Here is a 23,156-nt window from a genome sequence, read left to right on the forward strand (position 1 = left end):
TTTTATAAAATGTTAGTTTTGTCATTAAATAAATTAATATGTTGGCACAATGACAAAACTAATTTCAAATATTTAAGCATACGCCTTCAGATCAAAAGATTTTTAAGATCATGAGAAACATTTCAGGCAAGTGACCCTAAACTTTTGAACAGTAGTGTATATATATATATATATATATATACAGTATTGTGCAAAAGTGTTAGGTACATAAGATGTTTCACAAAAGCATTTGTCTTTAGATGGTTAATTATATCTTCATATTCAATTTGCAAATATAAAAGAACAGAAAAGAAGAACAGGGAACCCTGTATATTGAAATCCAAGAAGCTTGGAACATCCTATCTGCCAACAACCAAGAAAAACTGTGTCCAGGTGTACCTAGGAGAATTGGGGCTGTTTTGAAGGCAAAGGTGGTCACACTGAATATAGATTTAGTGTTTTTTTATGATAACTGCACCTTGTATGATGTTAATTCATATATGAAAACTATTTATGGCATTATTTTTGAAAACATCCTCACTATGCAACAGTTTTCACAAGTGCCTAAAACTTTTGCACAGTACTGTGTGTATATATATATATATATATATACACACACAGGGTTGGGGAGTAACGGAATACATGTAATGGGATTATGTATTTAAGATACAAAATATAAGTAACTGTATTCCACTACAGTTACAATTTAAATCATTGGTAATTAGAATACAGTTACATTCAAAAATATTTTGATTACTGAAGAGATTACTTTGCATTTTATTGTCATTTGTTTCATTTAATATTTAGTCCTTTCAGATGGAAAACATTTATACATATAAATGATGCGATCCAAAGAGCGTTTGAACAGCGGTGAAACACTTTCTTATGATGTGTTACATTCATACGAGCAGACAGAGAAGTAAGTTTGAAGGAAGTTTAGAGCAGAAGAAATAGAAATAAACCTTGTAAATTGTCAGCTTTACGCTAAGCCAAAATGTTATTTCTAGCCATTTTACATGCACGTTACCAGGCACGATCATATTGTTTATCAAGAAAATTCACATTGGATCATAATTTCTTTTTTTCTAGTGAAACCTTAGATATTAGTGCAAAAATCATATTCTTGATAATAATTTTTGTATTGTTTTCCTATAAAAATATCTAAAAATCCTTAAAACAAGATCAATTTGATTTATCTTGTTTTAGAAACAACACTGCATAAGATATTTAGGTTTTTCAGAGAATGTTTTTTAACATGTGTATTTTGTCTTACTGTACTGGCAGAGTTTTTATAGTCAAAACAAGTGAAAAAATCTACCAGTGCTGAAGAAGTAATCCAAAGTATTTAGAATACGTTACTGACCTTGAGTAATCTAACGGAATACATTACAAATTACATTTTACAGCATGTATTCTGTAATCTGTAGTGGAATACATTTCAAAAGTAACACTACCAACCCAATATATATATATATATATCCTGAATGCAATAATGGTTATTCAAATATGAGGTTTTCATTCCAACTTAAAAAAAAAAAAAAAAAGGAATTATATTACTTTAATGAAGTCTAATATCAGCCTTAGCTAGGGCTGCTGAAGTGCAATACATGCCTCATATTTTGAAGTTTTATAAGACATTTTTTCCCTCATGCGGCCGTCCCCTTACCCCACCCCTCGGGCACATAACGGTATAAGTGCGGTGATTTCTCATGGCTCCGTTAACCCAGCCCTCCTCTCAGCAGTCCTCTATCCGCACATGCTCAGAGCTCCAGCTCCGCTCGCGCTCCGCGTCTCCTCTGTGTTCGCGGCCTGTCCGCAGACACACACAGATGAACTCCTTCTAGGAGAGATGGTCTCATGGAGCTCGTGTCTCGTTTGCGTTTGAGTCCACCATGCACTTTAGGATTTCAATAAGATGTATGTGTGTTTTGAGATAATCATTTTGCTTCTCTCCTGCAACTTCTGCGTCTTCGTTTATACTCAGGGTAAGTCCGCTTTTAGTTCTCTTTCTCGGCTTCTAGTTGGGGGTTCTGTCAATAAACGGTCTGTTAATCCGGTAATAGATGTTACCGACAAGACGCAGTAAAAGCACTGACTGTGTGTGTTTAATAAGAATACTGCATAATAACAGCATAATAACGCAATAATAGCACATTTGCACTTGTTGATTCTCCACCGTTATTCTCAGACTCAGTCTTTTTTTTTATTATTTATGTCAAATTATGATTGGTTATGATTGGATAATCATTGATTAAATACACGGGATTGATATTTACCCTTGTTTCTTGATTTGTCAAAGAATTTAACGACTTTATTCCGACTGTACCGTTATATTCACATAACTTTCTGGAGTAGCTTATATATCCATTATTAATGCAGGCAATTTGTATAAAAATAGCTTCAGATTTTTTTACTTTATGATTAAAGGATTAATAAACATGTGTTTGAAAGAAATAGCCTACTCATATTTGACTGTTCTGTTTTTGGGTTCTTTACTAATAGAATTGAATGTGTGTCTCTCTATAGTCAATGGGAGAAGTTTAGACTCATGCTGTTCAGATACAGTGAGATCTTGTTAGGATATAATTCTGTATAGTCATTTAACACTTTAAACTGAGGTTAATGCATTGCTGTAGGTATCATAAGCTAACAATGAATCATGTCAATTTCTAAATATACTGTTGTTCATTGTTGGTTAATATAGTTCATAATGCATTAACTAATGTTAACATATACTTCTTTTAATGTTAAAATGTATTAGTATGTGTTAAAATAACTTTATCTAAGATTAATAATTGTTGTTCATTCTTAGTTCATGATAACTAATGTAGTTAACTTCTGTTTACAAACACAACATTATTGTAAATGGGTACCCACTGATTTAATGAATAATCCATTAAAGAAATATTCCGGGTTCAATACATGTTAAGCTCAATCGAGAGCATTTGTAGCATAATGTTGATTACTACAAAAAAATAAAAAAAAATAAAATAAAATAAAAAATTCCCTTTTCTTTAAAAAAGGCAAAAATCAAAGTTACAGTGAGGCACTTACAATGGAAGTGAATGGGCCCAGTGTTTGAGGGTTTAAATGCAAAAATATGAAGCTTATAATTTTATAAAAGCACTTACATTAATTCTTCTGTTAAAACGTATGTATTATTCGAGCTGTAAAGTTGTTAAAATTGTAATTTTTTACAGTCGTTTTATGGTTTTGTTGACATTACATCATCATGGCAACAAAGTTGTAAAATTGGCTATAACTTTACACAGAAAATGTTAGTAAGCGATTTTATTACACTAAAATCATGTTAACACACATATTGTTTACATCTTGTGGCTATACTTTTGAAAAAGTGAGTATTTTAACGGGTACGGATTGGTCCCATTCACTTCCATTGTAAATGCCTCATTGTAACCCAGATTTTTGCTTTTTTTTAAAGAAAATGAGGGATGAGTCTAAATTATTATTGTGGTAATCAATATTATGCCACAAATACTGTCGATTGAGCTTAACTTGTATTGAACCCGGAATATTCCTTTAACAAACGTATACTGTACATCATATCACTTAACTTATCAGTTGTTAATGCACATTCAAAAATGAATATGAAAAATGATATCAATCAAAGTTTCTTGACATTTTTAACTATTTGAAAGTACATTAGTATTAACTAATGATTGCTTTTTCATAATGTGGCATAATATAATGTGTATTAGTGTAACTGATGAAAGCATCATAAAAGTGTTAAAGAGGCGAGAATGTGTTGGAAACATTTGTTTGTTATTTCTGTTTACAGTTGCCATTTGTTTTGTGCTGTCAAAATCAGCGAGTCAATCTTTCCATGATATCTTGCACTGGCAAAATGTTTGTCTCTTCTTGAAAAGTAAAATCATTTTTCCCTATGACTTTAACAACTTAATACGTATAAGAAAATATAGCAGATAATGTGAATATTATATGATGACATTTTTAAGTCAAGATTCTTTCATGTTTTATCATTGTCAGACAAAGTCAAGCTGACATCTGGATGCCAAAAAGTCTTTTAAGTTTGTGTGTGAAGTGTGTGTTTGTGGACATGTGCTTAGTAAAAAACTGATACGAGACATCTGACACATATTGAAGGCATTAAGCTACTTTTGCTTTTAGATAGATAAAGTGACCGTGCAAAAATTGGCTGTTAGCCTTTCGAACCTTTTAACCTTACGTACTCATAGGGTGACCAGCTTCTCTTCTCTAGGAGAAGCAGCATTTCCTAGCAACTTTTTCCCCTCTCACAGTCCAGTTAAAAAAACGTGTGTTTCCTCCAGAAGTTGCCTTGAGGTTATCACGTCTCTCAGATCTAGCGGCGTCTCAGGTTGTACCTATTTGAAGCTCTCTTTTTTTTTTCAATGCAAACATCTGTAATCAATCAAGTAGGGCTCAGAACAAGAACAGGAAAAATAGAAGTGGCAGTCCTCGCTTAAAATCAAAGCCCTGTCATTCTCACAGCAAGAGTTCAGCAAAATAAGGAATGCCATGGAATCTACGGCTAAAACCACTATTTATGTCAAAAGCAATGATTTATTCCCTGCCACAATGTGTTTAAATATTCATTTGTCCTTCAGTTTAAGTTCTTACAGAATTCAGAAGTTCAGTACTTCTTATTTTCTAAGTTCTTTTTTCTCTTTACCTTTTTCATTGCTTCTACCAAAACATAAAGCAGCATCCCTTGCTAGCTTTTCTTCTTCTTCTTCTTCTTTTCTTCTTCTTCTTCTTTTTAAGGAATTTGCCACAGGTACCTTTATAAGCTTTGCTAACATTGCAGATTCTTTTGGGCATACCATGTTTATTTGTTGGAGGACAGATTGTTTGATCTTTCATCTGTAATTCCATCCTACCAGCACATCTTCTTTACCTGAACATATGCAAACAATTACAGCTCATTTACTAATTTTTTTCCTTTATTCGAAGGCATTCGATTTCTAAGGAATGGACTCACTCTATTTTCTATAATGTTTGATGTTTTGTTATTGGATTTGAAGAGCCAGTGGGGTGGCACTGCTCTGCTTTTCTAAGGTCTGGGGTGTTTCTTGCATCTGTTGAGAATGATCTTGATCTCACCTGCTTTCATTTAGATTGCAGACACACATATCTGCCATACATATGTACGATCACAGAACTGGACACATGCTATGCTCACATTTTGTTTGGCCATTTAAACACATCTGGCATTTTTATGTCATAATGAACTTTCAAAACGTATTCTGACTTTATTTTTCACATCATATTCAGGATATTAAGTCCAGGAATACACGCAGATCTGAGTGGTGAACTATTGAAGTGATCCATAGTAAATATCTTAATGCTATGGCAAAATAATATTGTGCCAAAAAGCTATTTTAATGGATGATTCCCATGTGTTTTTATGAAGTGCATTCATGATTATCAGCTATTTAATAATGTCTTTTAAAATCTTTCTTAAAAATCTTTTTGAAAGAAACTCTTTGGTTTGAAGCCAATTCCTGCAAAATACATGTTTTGCAATGACCTTTTGAACAACTGACTGACCAATACAGATTTGGCTTCTTTTAAAATATGTCACCCTTCAGCTTCTTCTTCAAACTCAGAATAATAACAGTTTTCTTGGATGTTGTTAATTGGGAATGTGCCGCTTAATACACTCCATAGTGTGGCATCAGTTTCTTTCAGTCTTTAATACATTTTGAAAGATTTTCCCTAGCATTCATTGAAAAATGCTTGGATTGTCTATCTTCCGATGCTCTGCAATTACGACCCTTTTATTTTTTGTGTTTTTTTTATTTTCTTTTTGTGGCTATTGCACACACTGTCAAAAAAATTTAGTACGGTAACATACATTTTGTCAGGTATCCTAAAATTGTGCTTCATACCATCTAAAATATATTATAAAATATATAAAACATAAATGTAATCACCCTGCCCTCAAAAAATATTGTACCTAAAATGTAATACATCTAAACTATTTTAATTTCATAACAAATGTCCATCAAATTGAACTGTGTAATATTTAAAAAAAATTACATTAATAAAGATATATATATATATATATATATATATATATATATATATATATATATATATATATATATATATATATATATAGCTTTATTAATGTAATTTTGTTATGAAATTTAAATGCGTAAATCTTACAATAATTTTTTTTGAATGTGACTACACCAACAAAATTTGGGGCAGATTTATTTATTATAAATAATACTACTATTTATATATTTTAACAATATTTTAGTTACTAATATTACTACTAATACTAATATTTAGTTAGATCTGTAGTTACACTTTTAATCTTAACCCTTAGCCTAAACCCTAACCCTATTCCAACACTTACCCAAAACCCTAACCTTAATCTAAACCTTAATTCCAGCACTTACCCTAAACCTACCCGTACCTCAACCTCAGTAGCAGCAAATGTGAATCTTGTCAGAATTTTGCAGAACAACATGTAGTTACACAATAAATACATTGTACTAACATTAAAATACATACAATACATAGTAGTTAAAGATACCTAATATAAAGTGGGAACTTTATTTATAATAAAGAGATATTTACAACAAAAGTTGGGGCAGATTTATTTAAATTAAATTCAGTCTTTCCCCCCCTTGTTTAATTTGATATTACCGCAGATTGGGGGTAATTTCAGAAGAAACTCATATGCTGACACCTCGGTTTGAAAACCTCTGGGACCCACAATGTCAAGTCCATCCTTCCTCGCTCATGTCAGATTCCTTAATAATTAATGCACAGGAAATGACCTTTGAACCACAGGCATTATACTCTCTCCCCCATGAAGGACTGGGCTTGCCACAGAGGAATGCAGGAGCCAGTTGAAAAAAAAAAAAAGAGTTGTCCACCATTCAACATTGTATGTGTCTTCAACCCTTAAAGTCTGAAAAAAAGGGCAAAGGGTGGTCTTTTTCAGCGGACACAGGGATGCAAAAGTGGCATTGGAACATATTTCGTAACACCCTGCCTTCGCTGGACAGACAAAAAGATTGCCTGTTGCTTCGACTGTGAAAGAAGACAAGCTTTTGAGGCAAAAAAAAAAAAAAAAAAAAGAAAACAGAAAAACTCCAACAGGAAGTGAACTGGCAGGAAACACAAGTGGCTTTTTTGGGTCGCCTTGAAATTCCAGTGTTCACCAGCGAACAATGTTGTACAGACCCTTCATTTAAGGTTTTGTCAATGAGTAAATATCCCTTTCGCTTGTCTTTGTCTAAAGCCGAACCCTGTATTTTTCATGATGGAAAATGGGAAGCATATTTTGACACTTGGCGGGTATAAGATGAACTATGACCAGACTGTGCTGGCTCTAAAGGCGAGGTGGCCTGTTAGTGGCAGGACACCCTGTCATTACGGCTAGGCAGATGTTCTAGCAGGACCTCCTCAGCGATGACACTTTGGCAAGAGATAGTGGAGAAAGGCTGGATGCAGTCAAATTCCACTTCATCACAATAACAAAGCAGAATTTTTAAGGGCTTTACTCATAATGAAGGGGGATTTATTTAAGCAGTAAGGAATGAGAGGCCGTGCTATATTGTGGATATTGTCACAGCTGAAGGGCGTTGTTAGGCATGATGCGAAGCGGTGTAAACGGTAAACAGAATGTTGCTAGGCAATCAGAATAACTGTTAGCTATGGGTGCTGCGGAGTGATACAAATAGAAGTTCCATGAAGAGGTCAGAGCTGTGTTTTATCATGAATAAAATGCAGCTGTTGACCAATCAGCATCCAGGACCGGAACTATCTGTTTTATAAAATACAATAGTAGTTCACCCAAAAATGTAAATTAATGTAAATTCGAAGACATTATTTACACATCAGACTTGGAATACACGGACAAAGAAGACTTGGAATACAGCGCATTAGTTGCATGGACTAATTTTATGGTACTTTTAAGTTGTTTTGTAGACTAAACACACTTTGAATTAGGTGGTTCTGCTGCTAAAATCAGTCAGTGCTTACCACAATTCAAAGTACTGCCCCCAGTGGCCGAAACTGGAAGTGATTTTAAGGTGAAACATCCACAGGGTGGTGCCAAAAGCAATCTGTATATTTATGATATAATAAAGCCAACAGGAATTCATATTTTATTAACCATACTCCCTAATCCAAAACCCAACCCTAAAGCCCTTGGTATACTTCCATTTTGACGTGAACACTCAGTGTCTGTGTACAGTCGAATGCGAGCCTGTCAAAGTATACTCCATATAACTGTGCACACAGACTTTCTCTTCAGGAGTTAAGACCCATAAAGATGTCTTTATATTCCTTCAGACTCGAGTTATACAAATGCAGGTATCTCCATGCCTCTTCACATACATGCTCTTGACTTGCACATCCACTGTTGTTGTGTTTACCTTCATCTCCTGATGTTTAGCGGCGATTACATCTTCTTCTAATGCTTCTTCATGACAGCAGCAGCTCAAAATGTAAGTGTTGCCACCTTGTGGACCCACTAATTAGTGCACATAAATTCAGGCACATGTGCATTCTACGCGTTCAAAGACACGCGGTTAGAAAAATTGGGCTGAGTGCATTCAGTGCTTGCGCACTCCGCTGATGATGAGATTTCAGTCACGTGTCCTGTACTGCGTTTGACCAAAGAATACTTCAACTTTGGGCTTAAACCTAACCATCAGTGGAGTAACATTTTAATTTAAGTGTGAAATTGCAATCTCCAAATCATGCTCATGATCCCATTTTTGTCAGATTTAACTGCTGATGAGAAATACAGTACAGTACGTTCTTTGAACATCATCTTGATTTTCGTGATTTTCAAGTCTTTCCCCATTCAAGTAGATAGGAGCTGTACTTTTATGTTGCTTGTATCCATAGAAAATAGCTGCCCGGTAGCGTTCCAAAGATGGCTGACCTCCCTTAAAAAGGACTTTGATGGGACTGGAACATAACAAACAGCATGCTGTTTAATGCAGTGAAAGCCCAACTATCCAAACTTTGTGGTTACATAATATACTGTGAGCTGATAACATTTCTCCAGTGTTAATTATAGAAAATTATGCTTCTTGAAAATGGCTCAAGGATAGAATCAAATACTGGATGGTCGTGTTGTGTTTACTATCCATATGATGAGGCCAAGTGAAAGGGAGTGTCTATTCCCAAGCAATTTGGCAATGGAAGCTAAATAAATAATTCACACACTCAACCACATAAATTCCATATTTTGAAAATGAGTAATGTCTGCTTTTTAAGGGTTCTTTTAAAGGACTTCATTCACACTGCTTTCTGCAAGAAGGGTTGCAATATCCTACCTTGTAAATGTATTTTTTTAACATAAGCAAGACTCTTAACCCATCAACGGCTCTTTTTTGATACTTGCCATTAAGCATATTTAACCAGGAACAACGTACAGTATAGAAATGATTGGAGCACAATAACTACCTGTTGCACAGCAGTCAGGAAATCTGATTGGAGTTTGCAATTTTAGCAAGTGCTTGCCATTTTTTGTTAAAAATGCATCAGACGGCAAGTAAACGGACTGTGGCCGAGCCATCTGGAGCTGAAACTCTCCAGCTTCAGAGTCCCCCAAGATTAAGATTGAACCTAAAACCTTTCTTTTTGCACGTCAAACCATTAGGTCTTCACATTTTGGAAATAAATGAATATGAAACACCAAGACTGATCTCTCTTGAATTTAACGACAGTAGGTGGAAAGTTCTTAAGCTGAAATCGTTCTGTGCTTGCTGAAATTTGAGCTTCATTTTCCTGGGTGAAATGTCCAAAGAGTGGCGGCAAACTTGAGTTATAAAGCGAGTATACTCAACAGCAATGGATATTTTATTAACTCTTTCCCATAACCCAAACCCCAACCCTAAACCTAACCATCAGTGGAGTAAAAATTTAATCTTAGAGGGAAATTGCAACCTCTGAATCTTTTAATTGATTATATAAACATGATTACTTCCTGGTTTAACAGCTGTGACTATAATGTATTAATCTAGCTCAACTGGTAGCTCATGGCAATAGTGACAATATGTGTACCTTGAATCCACTGTCAGTTGCTTTGGATAAAAGCGTATGCCAATTGTGTAAATTTACTGTAAATGCCTCATATCAGTCATTTGAGTTTTGAAATGAGTCATAATGCATAGGTCCTGCTTTTTGACAGTGCTCCTGCAAACATAATTTTTCTTCCTGATATTATAATTATTAAAATCATCTGCAATCAGTGTTATCTCAATGCACCGCAGACTGCATCTGTTGAGTTCTCAGATCTTCCATGGTGAGTCAAACCATCGAAGTGTCTTTGTAGCCACATGCCAGCTGCTTACTCCAGGAGGAAACGGCAAGGCTTTGTTGGGGCAGATGATCATTCATGCTGAAGAGGGCATGTGTCAGTATGGCGTGACTGATAACTGCCCACCATGTGGGCATCACAAGCTCACTGGCTACTTTTGAGCTGCCATGTGTCGTACACGGTCAATGGTTTGCGCCATGGAGGGGCAAAAGTAGGCTGAGCTTGAAGAAGGGATGTATCTCAACCAAATGTCTCTTTAAACTATGTGTGTATTTTACATGGTGGGTTGCATCTTGAATTCACTTTTTTGACTGGCTGAGAAAATTTCCACCCATGCAGATTTTGGGAAGAGGAAGATTCTTTGTGGGACAAATTCACACAACTGCAGTTATGGCTTGGCCAACGATATGCTACAGGATATTAATTTTCATTTTTACTCACTCAAAGTAGTTGGCCAATACAGAATCATTCCCATACAAAAGAGAAGGAAACAACTGGCCGAGTAGGCTGTCATTAAATGGGATAATGCCACAAAAACAATCACAGGTCACATTTCACCCCAAAATCAAAAAATAAGAAATTGTTCTTTTTATATAGAAAATGAAGCCTTTTTAGGATAATTAAGATATTTTTGCATAGTGACATTATGTTCATCATAGTTCAACACATCCCCCCAATTGTCGTTACTGTAGTGTTTTTAAAATTTAGTTTAGGTATTCCCATTATTCTCAGTGGTGATTCTCAATAGATGTTCATAGTAATAATATATACTGTAATGATATATATTTTTAATGTATTACAGTAATACATTACTGTAATATATAAATTGGCTTAAATTAAGTGCAACAACAATTACCATCATGTATGTATGTACAAAGAATTTAGAATTGAAATAATATGGTTTTTATTTGCTTTACGTTAATGACAGTGACCCTTTTTCATGTTAAGGTAATGATAATTTACAATAATTGTCAAGAAATATTAATGAAAAGATAAAAAACTAAAAGTATTAATAAAATGAATATACATAATTAATAAAAAACATATTAATGAAAACTTTTAATACAGAAAGGCTTCATTTTCATATGTATTGTGCAATTAATATGCAAAATTGTGTAATATATCGTGTTAAATATAAACCGAACATGTTCTTGCCACGTTTTGTGAGATTCACCCAACAGCTTACTTAAGTCAAAATGCACAAAAGAGCACAGACGCCTGGACAAAGTCTTTCCTTGTCACTGTCAAAGGAGGAACACAGTCTACTATTCTGTTAAGTCTATCTTGCCACATGGCTCCCACTGAATGAATATTGTTCCCAAAGTCAGCCTGGTCTTTTCAACTGTCCATTACTCCATTGTGTCCCTCAGACCCCCCTCTGGGTGACAGTGCATGCTTCTTTATGGGTTGAAAGGATTACCCCAGGTCCCACACGGGCCTCTATCACTCACTGCTTTTGTTGATTTAGGTCATTGTTTATCTTCGAGGTTGAACAGGACTACCCTCCAACTGTGAAGTCCATCACCTCTTTCCACCCATGTAACAACGTGGACATCGCAGACCACAACAGCTTTAATTGGTCCACCTTTTAACAAGAAACTGTCCCCCAAGTTGCCACTTTTGAATTTGTAAAATAAGGGACACTTAAATGGGGGGGGATGTCTGCTGCAACAAATGGAAAGTTTCCATGCCATCGCTGGAAAGACCTCGTGACCTCAGCCCTCAGTAATTAAATATTGATCTTTTTTGCACCAAAAGTGATCGCATCGCTTTATAAGACATTCATTTAACCACTGGAGTCGTATAGATGATGTTAATGCTGATTGTCTGTGCGTTTTGGAAAATCGTGTTACAATCCACATCCGTTATAAGGATCTACTGAGTTATTTTTCTATTTTTCTTCATACGTGTTCTGCTAAAGAAAGGAAGTCATATACATCTGGGATAGCATGAGGGTGAGTAAATTATGAGAGACTTTTCATTTTGGGTGAACTATCCCTGTAAGGATCTATTCCTATGTGATCTAACACTTTTGTCGGTGTAACCTAATGTTCTAAGGTTGGTTCAGTGATGTTACTGTAAATAATATTTTTGACGAATCAAACCAGTTAGTTTAAATGTTACCGCATTTTTTCAGTGTATCCAGTGCTGGAATTGGCGGACCTCTCTGAATGCACTAGTGGACTATACACAGATTCAACTCATGGCCAGTGTCTCTGTTCCACTGCTCATTAGCAGCTTTATAGGCCTCTCAGCGCTATGCATCCTAACCAGCCCCTGTGTAACTGTCATTGTTCATTAAAGGTCTCACAGTGAGAAACAGTTAGGTTCACTGCACAATTGATCCTGCCCTTGTATAATGTAAATGCTGAAACTCACCGTGCTGCTCAACTCAATAAGCAACAGACACAATGTTGTTGTTTTATGCTGCCCTTTGGTTTTTCCAGAGGAACATGCTAACACTACTACAACTGGTAGAAGTGTTCATTGCCATGACTTTTATCAATTTTCATGGCAACAGTAATTTGATTGGTCTTGGCTGAATGTCTTGCAAGCACAAAAGAGGGCAGACGGACAGCCAGGGAGAGCAAAACTGAATGGTCCAGTGCACCTTCAATTGTGTCATTAAAATCCCAGCTCGTTAAGCGACCCTGGCTGCGGCCACAAAGAGGCCACAAATTGCCCTGCTTTCCTACCACTCAACCACGATATGGATTGGTAGTTGTCCTTTATGCTAATTGAAGACCAACATCTTCAATTCAAGAGGAATATGGCATTTTTAGAAGTCTCAAGTCAAATAAGAAAAGAATGTTCTAAGAGACAGACATCTGGTCTAGAAAGAGGCATATTCATTAAATTCTTTGTTAAGCAATGGGTCAGCTATGCAATTTTCATAAAGATTTAATTTCAAACCTATAAGTCACACACATGAAATAAATTATGTTTTCACACAAACTCTCATTATCAATTGATGTTTCTACCATAATGGATGTGGTAAAGGATGTGGTAAAGTGGTATAATACTCATTGACCATTTGCTAGAGCAGGGGTACTCAATGTAGAGGTCCAGTCTCTACATTTCCTTCCCAGAAAAGGTCCGGATAATAATATGTAGCTTACATGGTGTCAGTAGTTATATGGCTTGGAAATTATGTATCTTTTTTTTAATAGTTTTTATAACTTGCCACATTGGCAGCACTTAGTAAAAAAAAAAAGAAAAGAAAAAAGAAGAAAACAAATCCTGATGAGGACATTGAAGGCTCAGAGACAGCTAAAGTAGTGGGGTCTGAGAGATCTTTTCTACCAAAAGATTAAAATATTTAATCAAGACTTCATCAGTTGAGGGCACTTGGATATGAATATTAAAAGATAAGATCAACAGTTCATTTTGAAGCTGAATGACAGCAGTCCAGTTTTTGTGTTGAAATATTTTTACATTCAGAATGTATGTAGAGAGACAACGCGTGCGGAGCGGGAATAAAGCAAGCACGTTCAACGGCAGTGAATAAAGCGCATAGAGCTGGATGCGCTTTATTCCCGCTCTATAGAGAAATATTTCTCTCTAGCGCTGAACGCTATTTATTCCCGCTCCACGTGTGTATATGCGTATGCTTACACAATCACTTAGCCAGGTGTCAGACAGCTAACACAAAGATTCAGAGCTCGGTCTGGATTTAATTGTTCTTCAGTCCGGATCAGGACCAGAGTCCGCCTATTGAGTACCCCTGTGCTAGAGAATCCTTTGTATACTAATATTATGGAACCACACAGTCAAAGTTCAACATTGCTGCCAAGCTCAGCAATATCAACATTTTAGTCTGGAAAGTGTAAGTCTTAGAAAATAATGCCACAGCTACCAGGATTACTAGTGTATGCTATTTAGTCATGCCCCTCTACTAAGAGCCCTGCTGGTGTCTGGGACATGTTCAACCTTTTTCCCCCTATTATTGGTGAAGGGCATGGCACTTTGACCAGACAGTCTGTGAAGGAATGCAAGTGGCTTTGCTTTGCCCTCTGAAGTAGGGAGTGCATGGGAATGGCTGTCCTTTAAAAGCTAACATCCCTCCTCCTTATGTATCCTCCTATCTATATTGAAAAAGTCAAACATGGGCCAGTGCATCTGCTTTTGCTCTAGTCTGAAATCCAACTTTTGAAAGTTCTGCAATGAGTTTCTGCACCAAAATTTTTATGGTCTAACAAAGTAGAATTTGATAGTGTGATAGTGTGAATTTGATTTGTGCTATGGAGATAATTGATGCCTTATATTATATAATATACATATTGTTTATTCTATATATGTTTACTTGCTTCATATTATTATATTTATATAATTTATTATTATTATGTGTGCTACTATTTTTCTAAGCGATCTGACTTTAAAATGGCACGTGTAAGCTAGCAACAACCCAGAACACCTTTGTAACCGCATAGCAACATGTCAAGCACCACTCAGAACACTTTAGCAAATGCATAGCAACATGCAAAACACCATTCAGAACACTTTAGAAACCACATAACACGCTAAACACCACTCGGAACACTTTAGCAACCGCATAGCAACGTGCTAAAACTCAGAAAGCTTTAGCAACCACATAGCAACGTGCTAACCACCTCAGAACTCAACTGCATAGCGATGTGTTAAACACCACTGAGAACACTTTAGCAACTATATAGCAATGTGCTAAACAATACTTAGAGAGCACTTTAGCAACCATATAGCAACGTGCTAATCAGTACCCTTTTTTCATGGAAATGTATGCCGCAAATTTGCCACTGATTATTTTCAAATGGCAAACCTGCAGCAAATTTTCCATTGTTGCCAAAGGTTTGTTGCAGGTTCAACACTACCGGTAAAGAGCTGCAAACTTCTGGCAAAATATTTGCATCGAATCACAAGATCATTTGCATGTGAATTTAATGAGTTTTTGCTGCAAATTTGTGGTAAGTTTGCCGCTAGTTTTCCAATACTCTAGATTTCTTGTAAGTGTACTTAGAACACTTTAGCAACTGTATAGTGACACCACTGAGAACAATTTAGCAAAATGCAATAACAACATGCTAAACAATACTCAGAACATTTTAGCAATCACATAGCAACATGCTGAACACCACTCAGAACACTTTAGCAACTGCGTATAGCAATGTCCTGGCAACAACCCACAACACCCTAACATCGTGGTGGTGACTTTTGAACCAGCAAGGACCTCTTGAAAAAATCTAGTTGTTTTTCTATCACCTTGTCCATTTTGATATTCTGACTAATTGGACAGAATAATCACATACTGTGTAGATAATGCATTTGATTAACTTAGTCAGAATGAAGATTTAGCAACATAAACACACTCTCCCGTCCTTTAGAGCGATGGGTATATCCGTTCCAGTTGCGTAAGTAGGAGATAAAACCAAGGCTTTGAGGCTAAATAGAATTCTCATGGCTTTCAATGGAAGCAGTTCAGGGTCCAGGGTCTCACGACCACATATTGAAACCCCCCACCATGTACTTGTACCCCTTGCCTTCTCGTCTGGTTCTCATTGGTGTTTCGAGGCTGTCAAAGTGCCTCCCTTTAAAGTTGTCTTTAATTCCTGTCAGAGATCCAGGTGTCTCTGGACATCAATTGTGCACTTTCACAAACACCCTTTGCACAGGCATGGCTAGCTTTACCCTTCTCCCATATTCTCTGGGGAGCTCTTTCCCTACTGCTAAAAACGATCGAGTGAAGTACACTTGGGAAAAGAAGCACTGGTGGGGAGCATCCTCAAGCCTATCTGAATGGGGCCAGTTTGGATGTTAGCAAGCAGGAGAGGGATGTTCAGGAGCATTGAGGAGGGGGAAGAGTCAGGAGAGGGGAAGATGGGTTTGAAGAGGGGAATTCCTTTGATGTGGCTTGTGGGTAGCATTATTACTATTCTTCAGAAAAACAGGGACACAGAAGCTATTAAGCACAAAATACTAGCACATGTTGCCTCCATGGAGGAGTTGCTCTTTAGTACTGGATAGAGATCTGGTTCCCAGGCACCCAAGCTTGGCTTAACTGAAAATACCATGCGGCCTTGAAATTTTCATTTTGGTTATTTGGAAAATGTTAAGACATAATGGTTAATGACCTGACTTGCAAACAGGAAACAAAAATACTGCCCCCTATGCCTGTGGATACAAAGAGGAAAAATGTATTACTCAGAAGTCACTCTTTCAAAACTCTAGCGAATTAATGGAGATCTCAGTTATGTTTAATTTAAATATGAACTTTTGTTCAGATGTTTCTCCTAAAATTTCACATGAGTAAGATATTTCAGATTTCTCTCCATGGCAAAAGTTTCCATTTTATCATATAAACAAAAGACATAAAAGACTGAATTAAATTACTTGGTATTTCTGTTATCATTTAGAGTGTCCTCTAAAAAAATCCACATGACATGATCTTAGAAAATTTGGGCAATATACTCTGCCAAGTGTCTGTGAAAAGAGACCACAATTATTCCTGTAATTCAAAGACTTCATGAAATGCGGCCATTTTAGATTGGTATGTCATTTCTTGAATTTTGTTTAAAAGGGGGTGCAGGTTAACAGGTTAGTCTCAATTTAATCTCAGTGCAAGTCAGTTGGACCAGATCTTTTTTGTCCAATTCTCTTTTCTTCTTTTTTCCTCCCAACCTAACTCACGTTCAGCCTCACCAGCTTTAAAAAGCACAATCATTAGCAATTTTGGAATACAAAAAACACAAATGTTCTTGTCTAATAGTGCAGTACATTTAAGCACTAAATGCATCTAAAATGGCTTTGAAATTGACCTTTGCATAACTTTCACTTAATTGCAGTACACACAACACTACTTGGCTGTGGCTTTACTAGAAAATTGGCCCTCGTGAATAGCAATCTCCAACCCAATCTCATGAAAAGTCATACATAATTTACGAATTGGGTATTTCGTATGGTCTCGCACGATGTTGTTCGCATAAACTCGTACGACTTCATCACATGCAAATTTCCGGATGTCTAATGCGGAAGCGCGAGTTCCATGCACGAGTCGTTAAGGACATACTTATGGCTTTAAAACCCCATCATGAATGTTGGTAACAGGGCCATGGAACCCATTAAACAAAACAACTGCTTCCATTTACAGGCTTACTTCAGAAACAATGGAGGTCTATTCCTCAACCTCAGAAGAACAACAATGCCACAAGAGCTGAGACATGTTTCTTAAAGCGAAGATTTATTGTACATTTTACATGCGCACCACAGACAAGCACCCATCCATACACTGTCCCTCACAAATGCACGCACGCACGCATGCTCCAACACGTTAAAAAACCACTGGTGTCAGCTCTATAAGCGACTGTGTCCTTTAATCAGAAGGATGAAAGGAAAGGGGTGCTGGTGTATCTCACTTCCTCTGGCTGTCTGGTCATTTCAAATCCAGACACACTTGGACCTAAAGCAGATCCCAGCAAACAAATGTATGTTCTTAAAACGTTTTCCAAAGGTTACAGTGTGGTTGTGGGAACCATAAAAATTTCAATTTTGTAAGGAATAGTTCACCCAAAAATAACAATTCTGTAATAATTTACCCTTATTTCATTTAGTGCAGATAACACTACAAGTTCTCAGGTGAACACGCTAGCCTCTGCGAATGAGCTTCTCTCATAGTGCTCATGAGCATGCAATGGATGTCAAAATGACTTCATTTTGTAGTGAAACATATTGTTTGCTTCAACTTCTAGAATAAAGGATGAACAAACAGTGTGGCACAAGAATGTTTTGTTCTGATGTTCTAGGAACTTTTATTGAATTCTAATAACATCACAAGGATGTTCCATTAATGTTATTTTAACAATGTTTGTTACAAACCCTTATAACTTTAGCCACAATTGGAATGCTCCAGATTCCCTCCAGATCCCCTACTCAAAACTCAGTATAGACACCAAAGAAGAGCACTTAATAGTACACACAGTTCATCCGCACACACCTCAGTCACAATTGCTGCTCCCCTTTGGCACTTTGCTTCCTCCTTTACTGAGACGGAGGAGAAAAGGCATAGATAGATTCAACAAAGCAGAAGAAACAGATCAAATCACATTGATGAAAGGAACCGGCCTGGATGAGATGCAAATGGAGGGAGGCTGAGTCTGTGCTGAGATGAAAGTGCTTAATTTTGATAATGATGACTTTTTCCAGAGGAGCATAAACAGATGACAATATGTTTTTCCAAAGTTCTCAAAGCCACAACTCTCCCTTTTGATTATTATAAGCAAACAGTTGAGCACACAGAATAGGAGCATGCACCTTATTGAACCATGTTGCACCCTGTTGTACCCTCTCCATTCCTCTGGGGTTCCCTTGGAATGACAGTTATGTTGCAGTACATTTTACTTCATGTACTTCATGTACAGTTCATGTCAAGTAGCATCTCAAATTTGTTCATACTGCTTCACTGGATCCAAAGTCAGATGTGAGAAATTCTGACCTGATATCTCTAATGTTCGACCATAAAGGCATTTGACACTTGAAAGAAGATAAGGAAACAAAATGTCAACACTACTGCTAGCTTAGCAGTTATTTTAAAAATGGCAACCTGTTAGATATGCAGTTGTTTGAAAGTGCTACTGTAAGCTTTGCAGTGGTTTTAAAAATGGCAACGCTACTGTTAGCTTTGCAGTTGATTGAAAATGCCAGCACTACTGTTATCTTTGCAGCTGATTGAAAATGTCAGCGCTACTGTTAGCTTTGCAGTTGTTTTAAAAATAGCAATGCTACTGTTAGCAAGTTTGCTGCAAGTTTGCCAGAATTCTTGATTTTTGTAAGGTCTATTAGCTTTGCAGTTGTTTTAAAAATGGCAACGCTACTGTTAGCTTTGTAGTTGTTTAACAATGGCAATGCTGCTGTTAGCTTTGCAGTTGATTGAAAATGCCAGTGTGGTTAGCTTTGCAGTTGTTTGACAATGCTACTGTTAGCTTTGCAGTTGTTTTAAAAATGGCAACATTACTGTTAACTTTGCAGTTGATTGAAAATGCCAGTTGCTGTTAGCTTTGCAGTTGTTTGACAATGCCACTGTTGCAGTTGTTTGAAAATGGCAACATTACTGTTAACTTTGCAGTTGATTGAAAATGCCAGTGCTACTGTTAGCTTTGCAGTTGTTTGACAATGCTACTGTTAGCTTTGCAGTTGTTTGACAATGCTACTGTTAGCTTTGCAGTTGTTTGACAATGCTACTGTTAGCTTTGCAATTGTTTGAAAACAGCAACACTGCTATACGCTTTGCAGTTATGACAATGCCAGTGCCACTGTTAGCTTTGCAGTTGTTTGAGAGTGGCAATGCTACTGTTAGCTTTTTTGTAGTTGTTTGAAAATAGCAATGTTACTGTTAGCTTTGCAGTTGATTGAAAAAGTCAGCCCAACTGTTAGCTTTGCAGTTAAATGAAAAAGCCAGCTCTACTAGTAGCTTTGCAGATGTTCTAAAATTGCAACACTACTGTTAGTTTGGCAGTTTTTTGAAAATGGCAATGCTAGCTTCAATATATTTTTTGACAATGAATCTACCCAATTATGTCCTACTTTTGGCTTTAAGAATGTTCATGACATTAATTAAAAATACCTCACTGTTTAGAATTAACTCTTTTCAGTCAAGTTTGTGTTTTGACTACTAATTTGTGGTGCGGTATGAATTAAACGCTACCCTAAGAGTGCACCATTCTTAAAGCAGATAAAGCCACAATGTCCATATACAGTATAGTGGACATTTCGAGATACTTACACATTAGACTGGCTATTTATGGGGGAATACAAAGTGCCGACAAAGGTGTTCTCCGTTGACAGGGCTTAAAGTGAAAAATGTTGGGAGTACATGGGATCAAATGGGACTGAACTTGCCTTACTTCTTTCTTTGTGTGTTTTCTAGATCCCTCCTGCTGCCATCATGCTGCAGAACTATTTCCTCAGTGTAGGGATGCATGTGAACAGGTAAGACACATACTCATTTACACCAACAAAATGAAGTAAACCAACAGCAGAACAAAGGCTGTAAAGACGTCCATGCCAAATATTGAAAGGGCTTATATTTCCAAGTAGCTTTGGTGCGTAAGCTAAAAAAATCGAATCAAAACAAATCACTTTATTGTCACACAACCATATACACAAGTGCAACAGTGGGTGGAAGTCTTGGGTGCAGTTCCGAGTAACATAGCAGTCATGACAGTGATGAGACATATACCAATTTACAATAATATCAGATTACACAACACAATTTACATATCTAAAATACACATAATTACACAACACAATATAGAATACACATACACACAATATAGAATACACAGTATACAATAAAAATAGTATATATCAAATATACAGTATGTTGTATTATGCTGTATTGACTTTCAGGCTGTTGTTGATAGTCAGATGCCAGTATTGTTAAGAGAGAATATAATTTATGACAGTCCAGTGTGAGATAATAAGATTATAAGATTAATAAAGTGCAGTGCTGATGTATATTGATCGTGAGAGATCAAGAGTTCAAAAGTCTGATTGCTTGGGGGAAGAAGCTGCCATGGAGTCGGCTGGTGTGGGTCCTGATGCTGCAATACCGCCTGCCTGATGGTAGCAGTGAGAGCAGCCCATGGCTCGGGTTGCTGGAGTCTCTGATGATCCTCCAAGCTTTTTTCACACACCGCCTGGTATATATGTCCTGGAGGGAGGGAAGCTCACCTCTGATGATGTGTCTGGCAGTTCGCACCACCTTTTGCAGGGCTTTTTGTTGTGGGCGGTGCTATTGCCATACCAGGCATTGATACAGCCAGTCAGGATGCTCTCTACAGTGCTGGTGTAGATTCATGTGAGGATGTGGTGGTTCATTCCTAACTTCCTCAGCCATCTCAGGAAGAAGAGGCGCTGGTGAGCCTTCTTCACAACGGCCTCAGTGTGGATGGACCGTGTGAGTTCCTCTGTGATGTGGACACCCAGGAACTTGAAGCTGCTGACTCTCTCCACCGGTGCTCCATTGATGGTGATGGGGCTGTGTTTTCTGTCTTTTCTCCTGAAGTCCACCACAAGATCCTTGGTCTTACTGACGTTGAGGGAGAGGTTGTGCTCCTAACACCAGCATGTCAGAGTGTGCACCTCCTCTCTGTAGGCTGTTTCATCATTGTCAGTGATCAGACCTACCACCGTCGTACCATCAGTGAACTTGATGATGGCATTGGAGCTATGTGTTGCCACACAGTCATGTGTGTACAGGGAATACAGGAGTGGGCTGAGAACACAGCCCTGCGGGGCTCCAGTGTTGAGGGTCAGTGATGAGGAGATGCTGCTGCCCATTCTAACCACCTGGTGTCTGCTTGACAGGAAGTCCAGGATCCAGATGCACAGAGAGCTGTTTATGCCCAGAGCCCGGAGTTTCACATCAAGATTGGAGGGCAATATGGGGTTGAATGCTGAGCTGTAGTCTACAAACAGCATTCTCACATATGTGTTCCTTTTTTCCAGGTGGGAGAGATCAGTGTGTAGTGTAGATGCAATGGCATCATCAGTGGAGCTGTTGTTGCGGTATGCAAACTGCAGTGAGTCCAGTGAGGGAGGCAGCACAGAGCAGATGTAATCTCTGATTAGTCTCTCAAAGCATTTGCTGATGATGGGGGTCAGAGAAACAGGATGGCGCAAATCGACCCCCACTACCCACTATTCTACTGGCAAATGTTCAGTCTCTGGATAACAAGCTCTGCGAGCTGAAAGCGCGGATCTCTTTCCAACGAGAGACAAGGGACTGCTGCATTATCTGCCTAACAGAAACTTGGATGTCTGTGGAGATTCCAGACTCAGCCATTGAACCCGCGGGGTTCTCTGTGCGCCGAGTGGACAGAGCGAAAGACCTCTCAGGTAAAACTAGAGGAGGTGGTGTATGTTTTATGATCAACAAATCCTGGTGTGATCAGAGGAACGTACATTCCATCAAGTCTTTCTGTTCTCCTGATCTGGAATTTCTTATGCTTCTGTGTCGACCATTCTGGCTACCAAGGGAATTCACAGCGGTCATTATCACTGCTGTGTACATCCCACCACAAGCCGACACAGACCGGGCACTCAAGGAACTGTATGGGATTATAAGTGAGCAGGAAACCACGCACCCTGAGGCCGCGTTCATTGTGACCGGGGACTTTAATAAAGCCAGTTTAAAATCAGTCGCACCAAAATATCACCAGCACATTAGTTTCAACACACGTGGGGACCGGGTTTTGGACCATTGCTACTCTCCGTTCCGGGATGGCTACAAATCCCTCCCCCGCCCACCATTTGGCAAATTGGACCACTCTTCCATTCTGCTTCTGCCCGCTTACAGGCAGAAATTGAAACAGGAAGCACCCACCCTCAGAAGGATCCAGTGCTGGTCAGACCAATCAGACTCTATGCTACAAGACTGTTTTGATCACACGGACTGGGAGATGTTCCGGTCCGCCTCTGATGATGACATCGAGCTTTACGCTGATAGCGTAATGTGTTTCATCAGAATGTGCGTAGAGGAAGTGATTCCGACCAGAACTGTACGAATCTATCCGAATCAGAAGCCATGGATCAATAGCGATGTTCGCGCGGCACTTAATGTGTGGACCTCCGCTTTTAATTCCGGGAACGCGGAGGAGCATAAACAAGCCAGTTATGCCCTCCGAAAAACTATCAAAACAGCAAAACGCCAGTACAGGAGCAAGATTGAAGGACAGTTTAACACCACCAACTCTAGAAGCATGTGGCAGGGAATTAACATCATCACGGACTTTAAAGGGAATAAAAACTCCACCATGAACACCGCTGCCTCTCTACTGGATGAGCTAAATACTTTTTATGCTCATTTCGAAGGAAATAACACCGCCCTTGTGGAGAGAGCTCTCGCGGCTGA

General features: G+C 37.8%; 1 protein-coding gene across 1 annotated transcript in view; it reads left to right on the forward strand.

Moving 5' to 3' along the window:
• The first annotated feature begins 1,714 nt into the window (after nucleotides 1-1,714).
• Nucleotides 1,715-23,156, forward strand: part of LOC127431767 (reversion-inducing cysteine-rich protein with Kazal motifs-like) — a 92,160-nt gene continuing 70,718 nt past the window's right edge. The window contains exons 1-2 of the mRNA XM_051682303.1: nucleotides 1,715-1,964; nucleotides 20,169-20,230. Coding sequence (XP_051538263.1) covers nucleotides 1,895-1,964; nucleotides 20,169-20,230 — 132 coding nt within the window. The 5' untranslated portion in view covers nucleotides 1,715-1,894. The remainder of the gene's footprint in view (nucleotides 1,965-20,168; nucleotides 20,231-23,156) is intronic.

Source organism: Myxocyprinus asiaticus, chromosome 41 (genome assembly GCF_019703515.2).
Source record: "Myxocyprinus asiaticus isolate MX2 ecotype Aquarium Trade chromosome 41, UBuf_Myxa_2, whole genome shotgun sequence".
NCBI classification, from domain to species: domain Eukaryota; kingdom Metazoa; phylum Chordata; class Actinopteri; order Cypriniformes; family Catostomidae; genus Myxocyprinus; species Myxocyprinus asiaticus.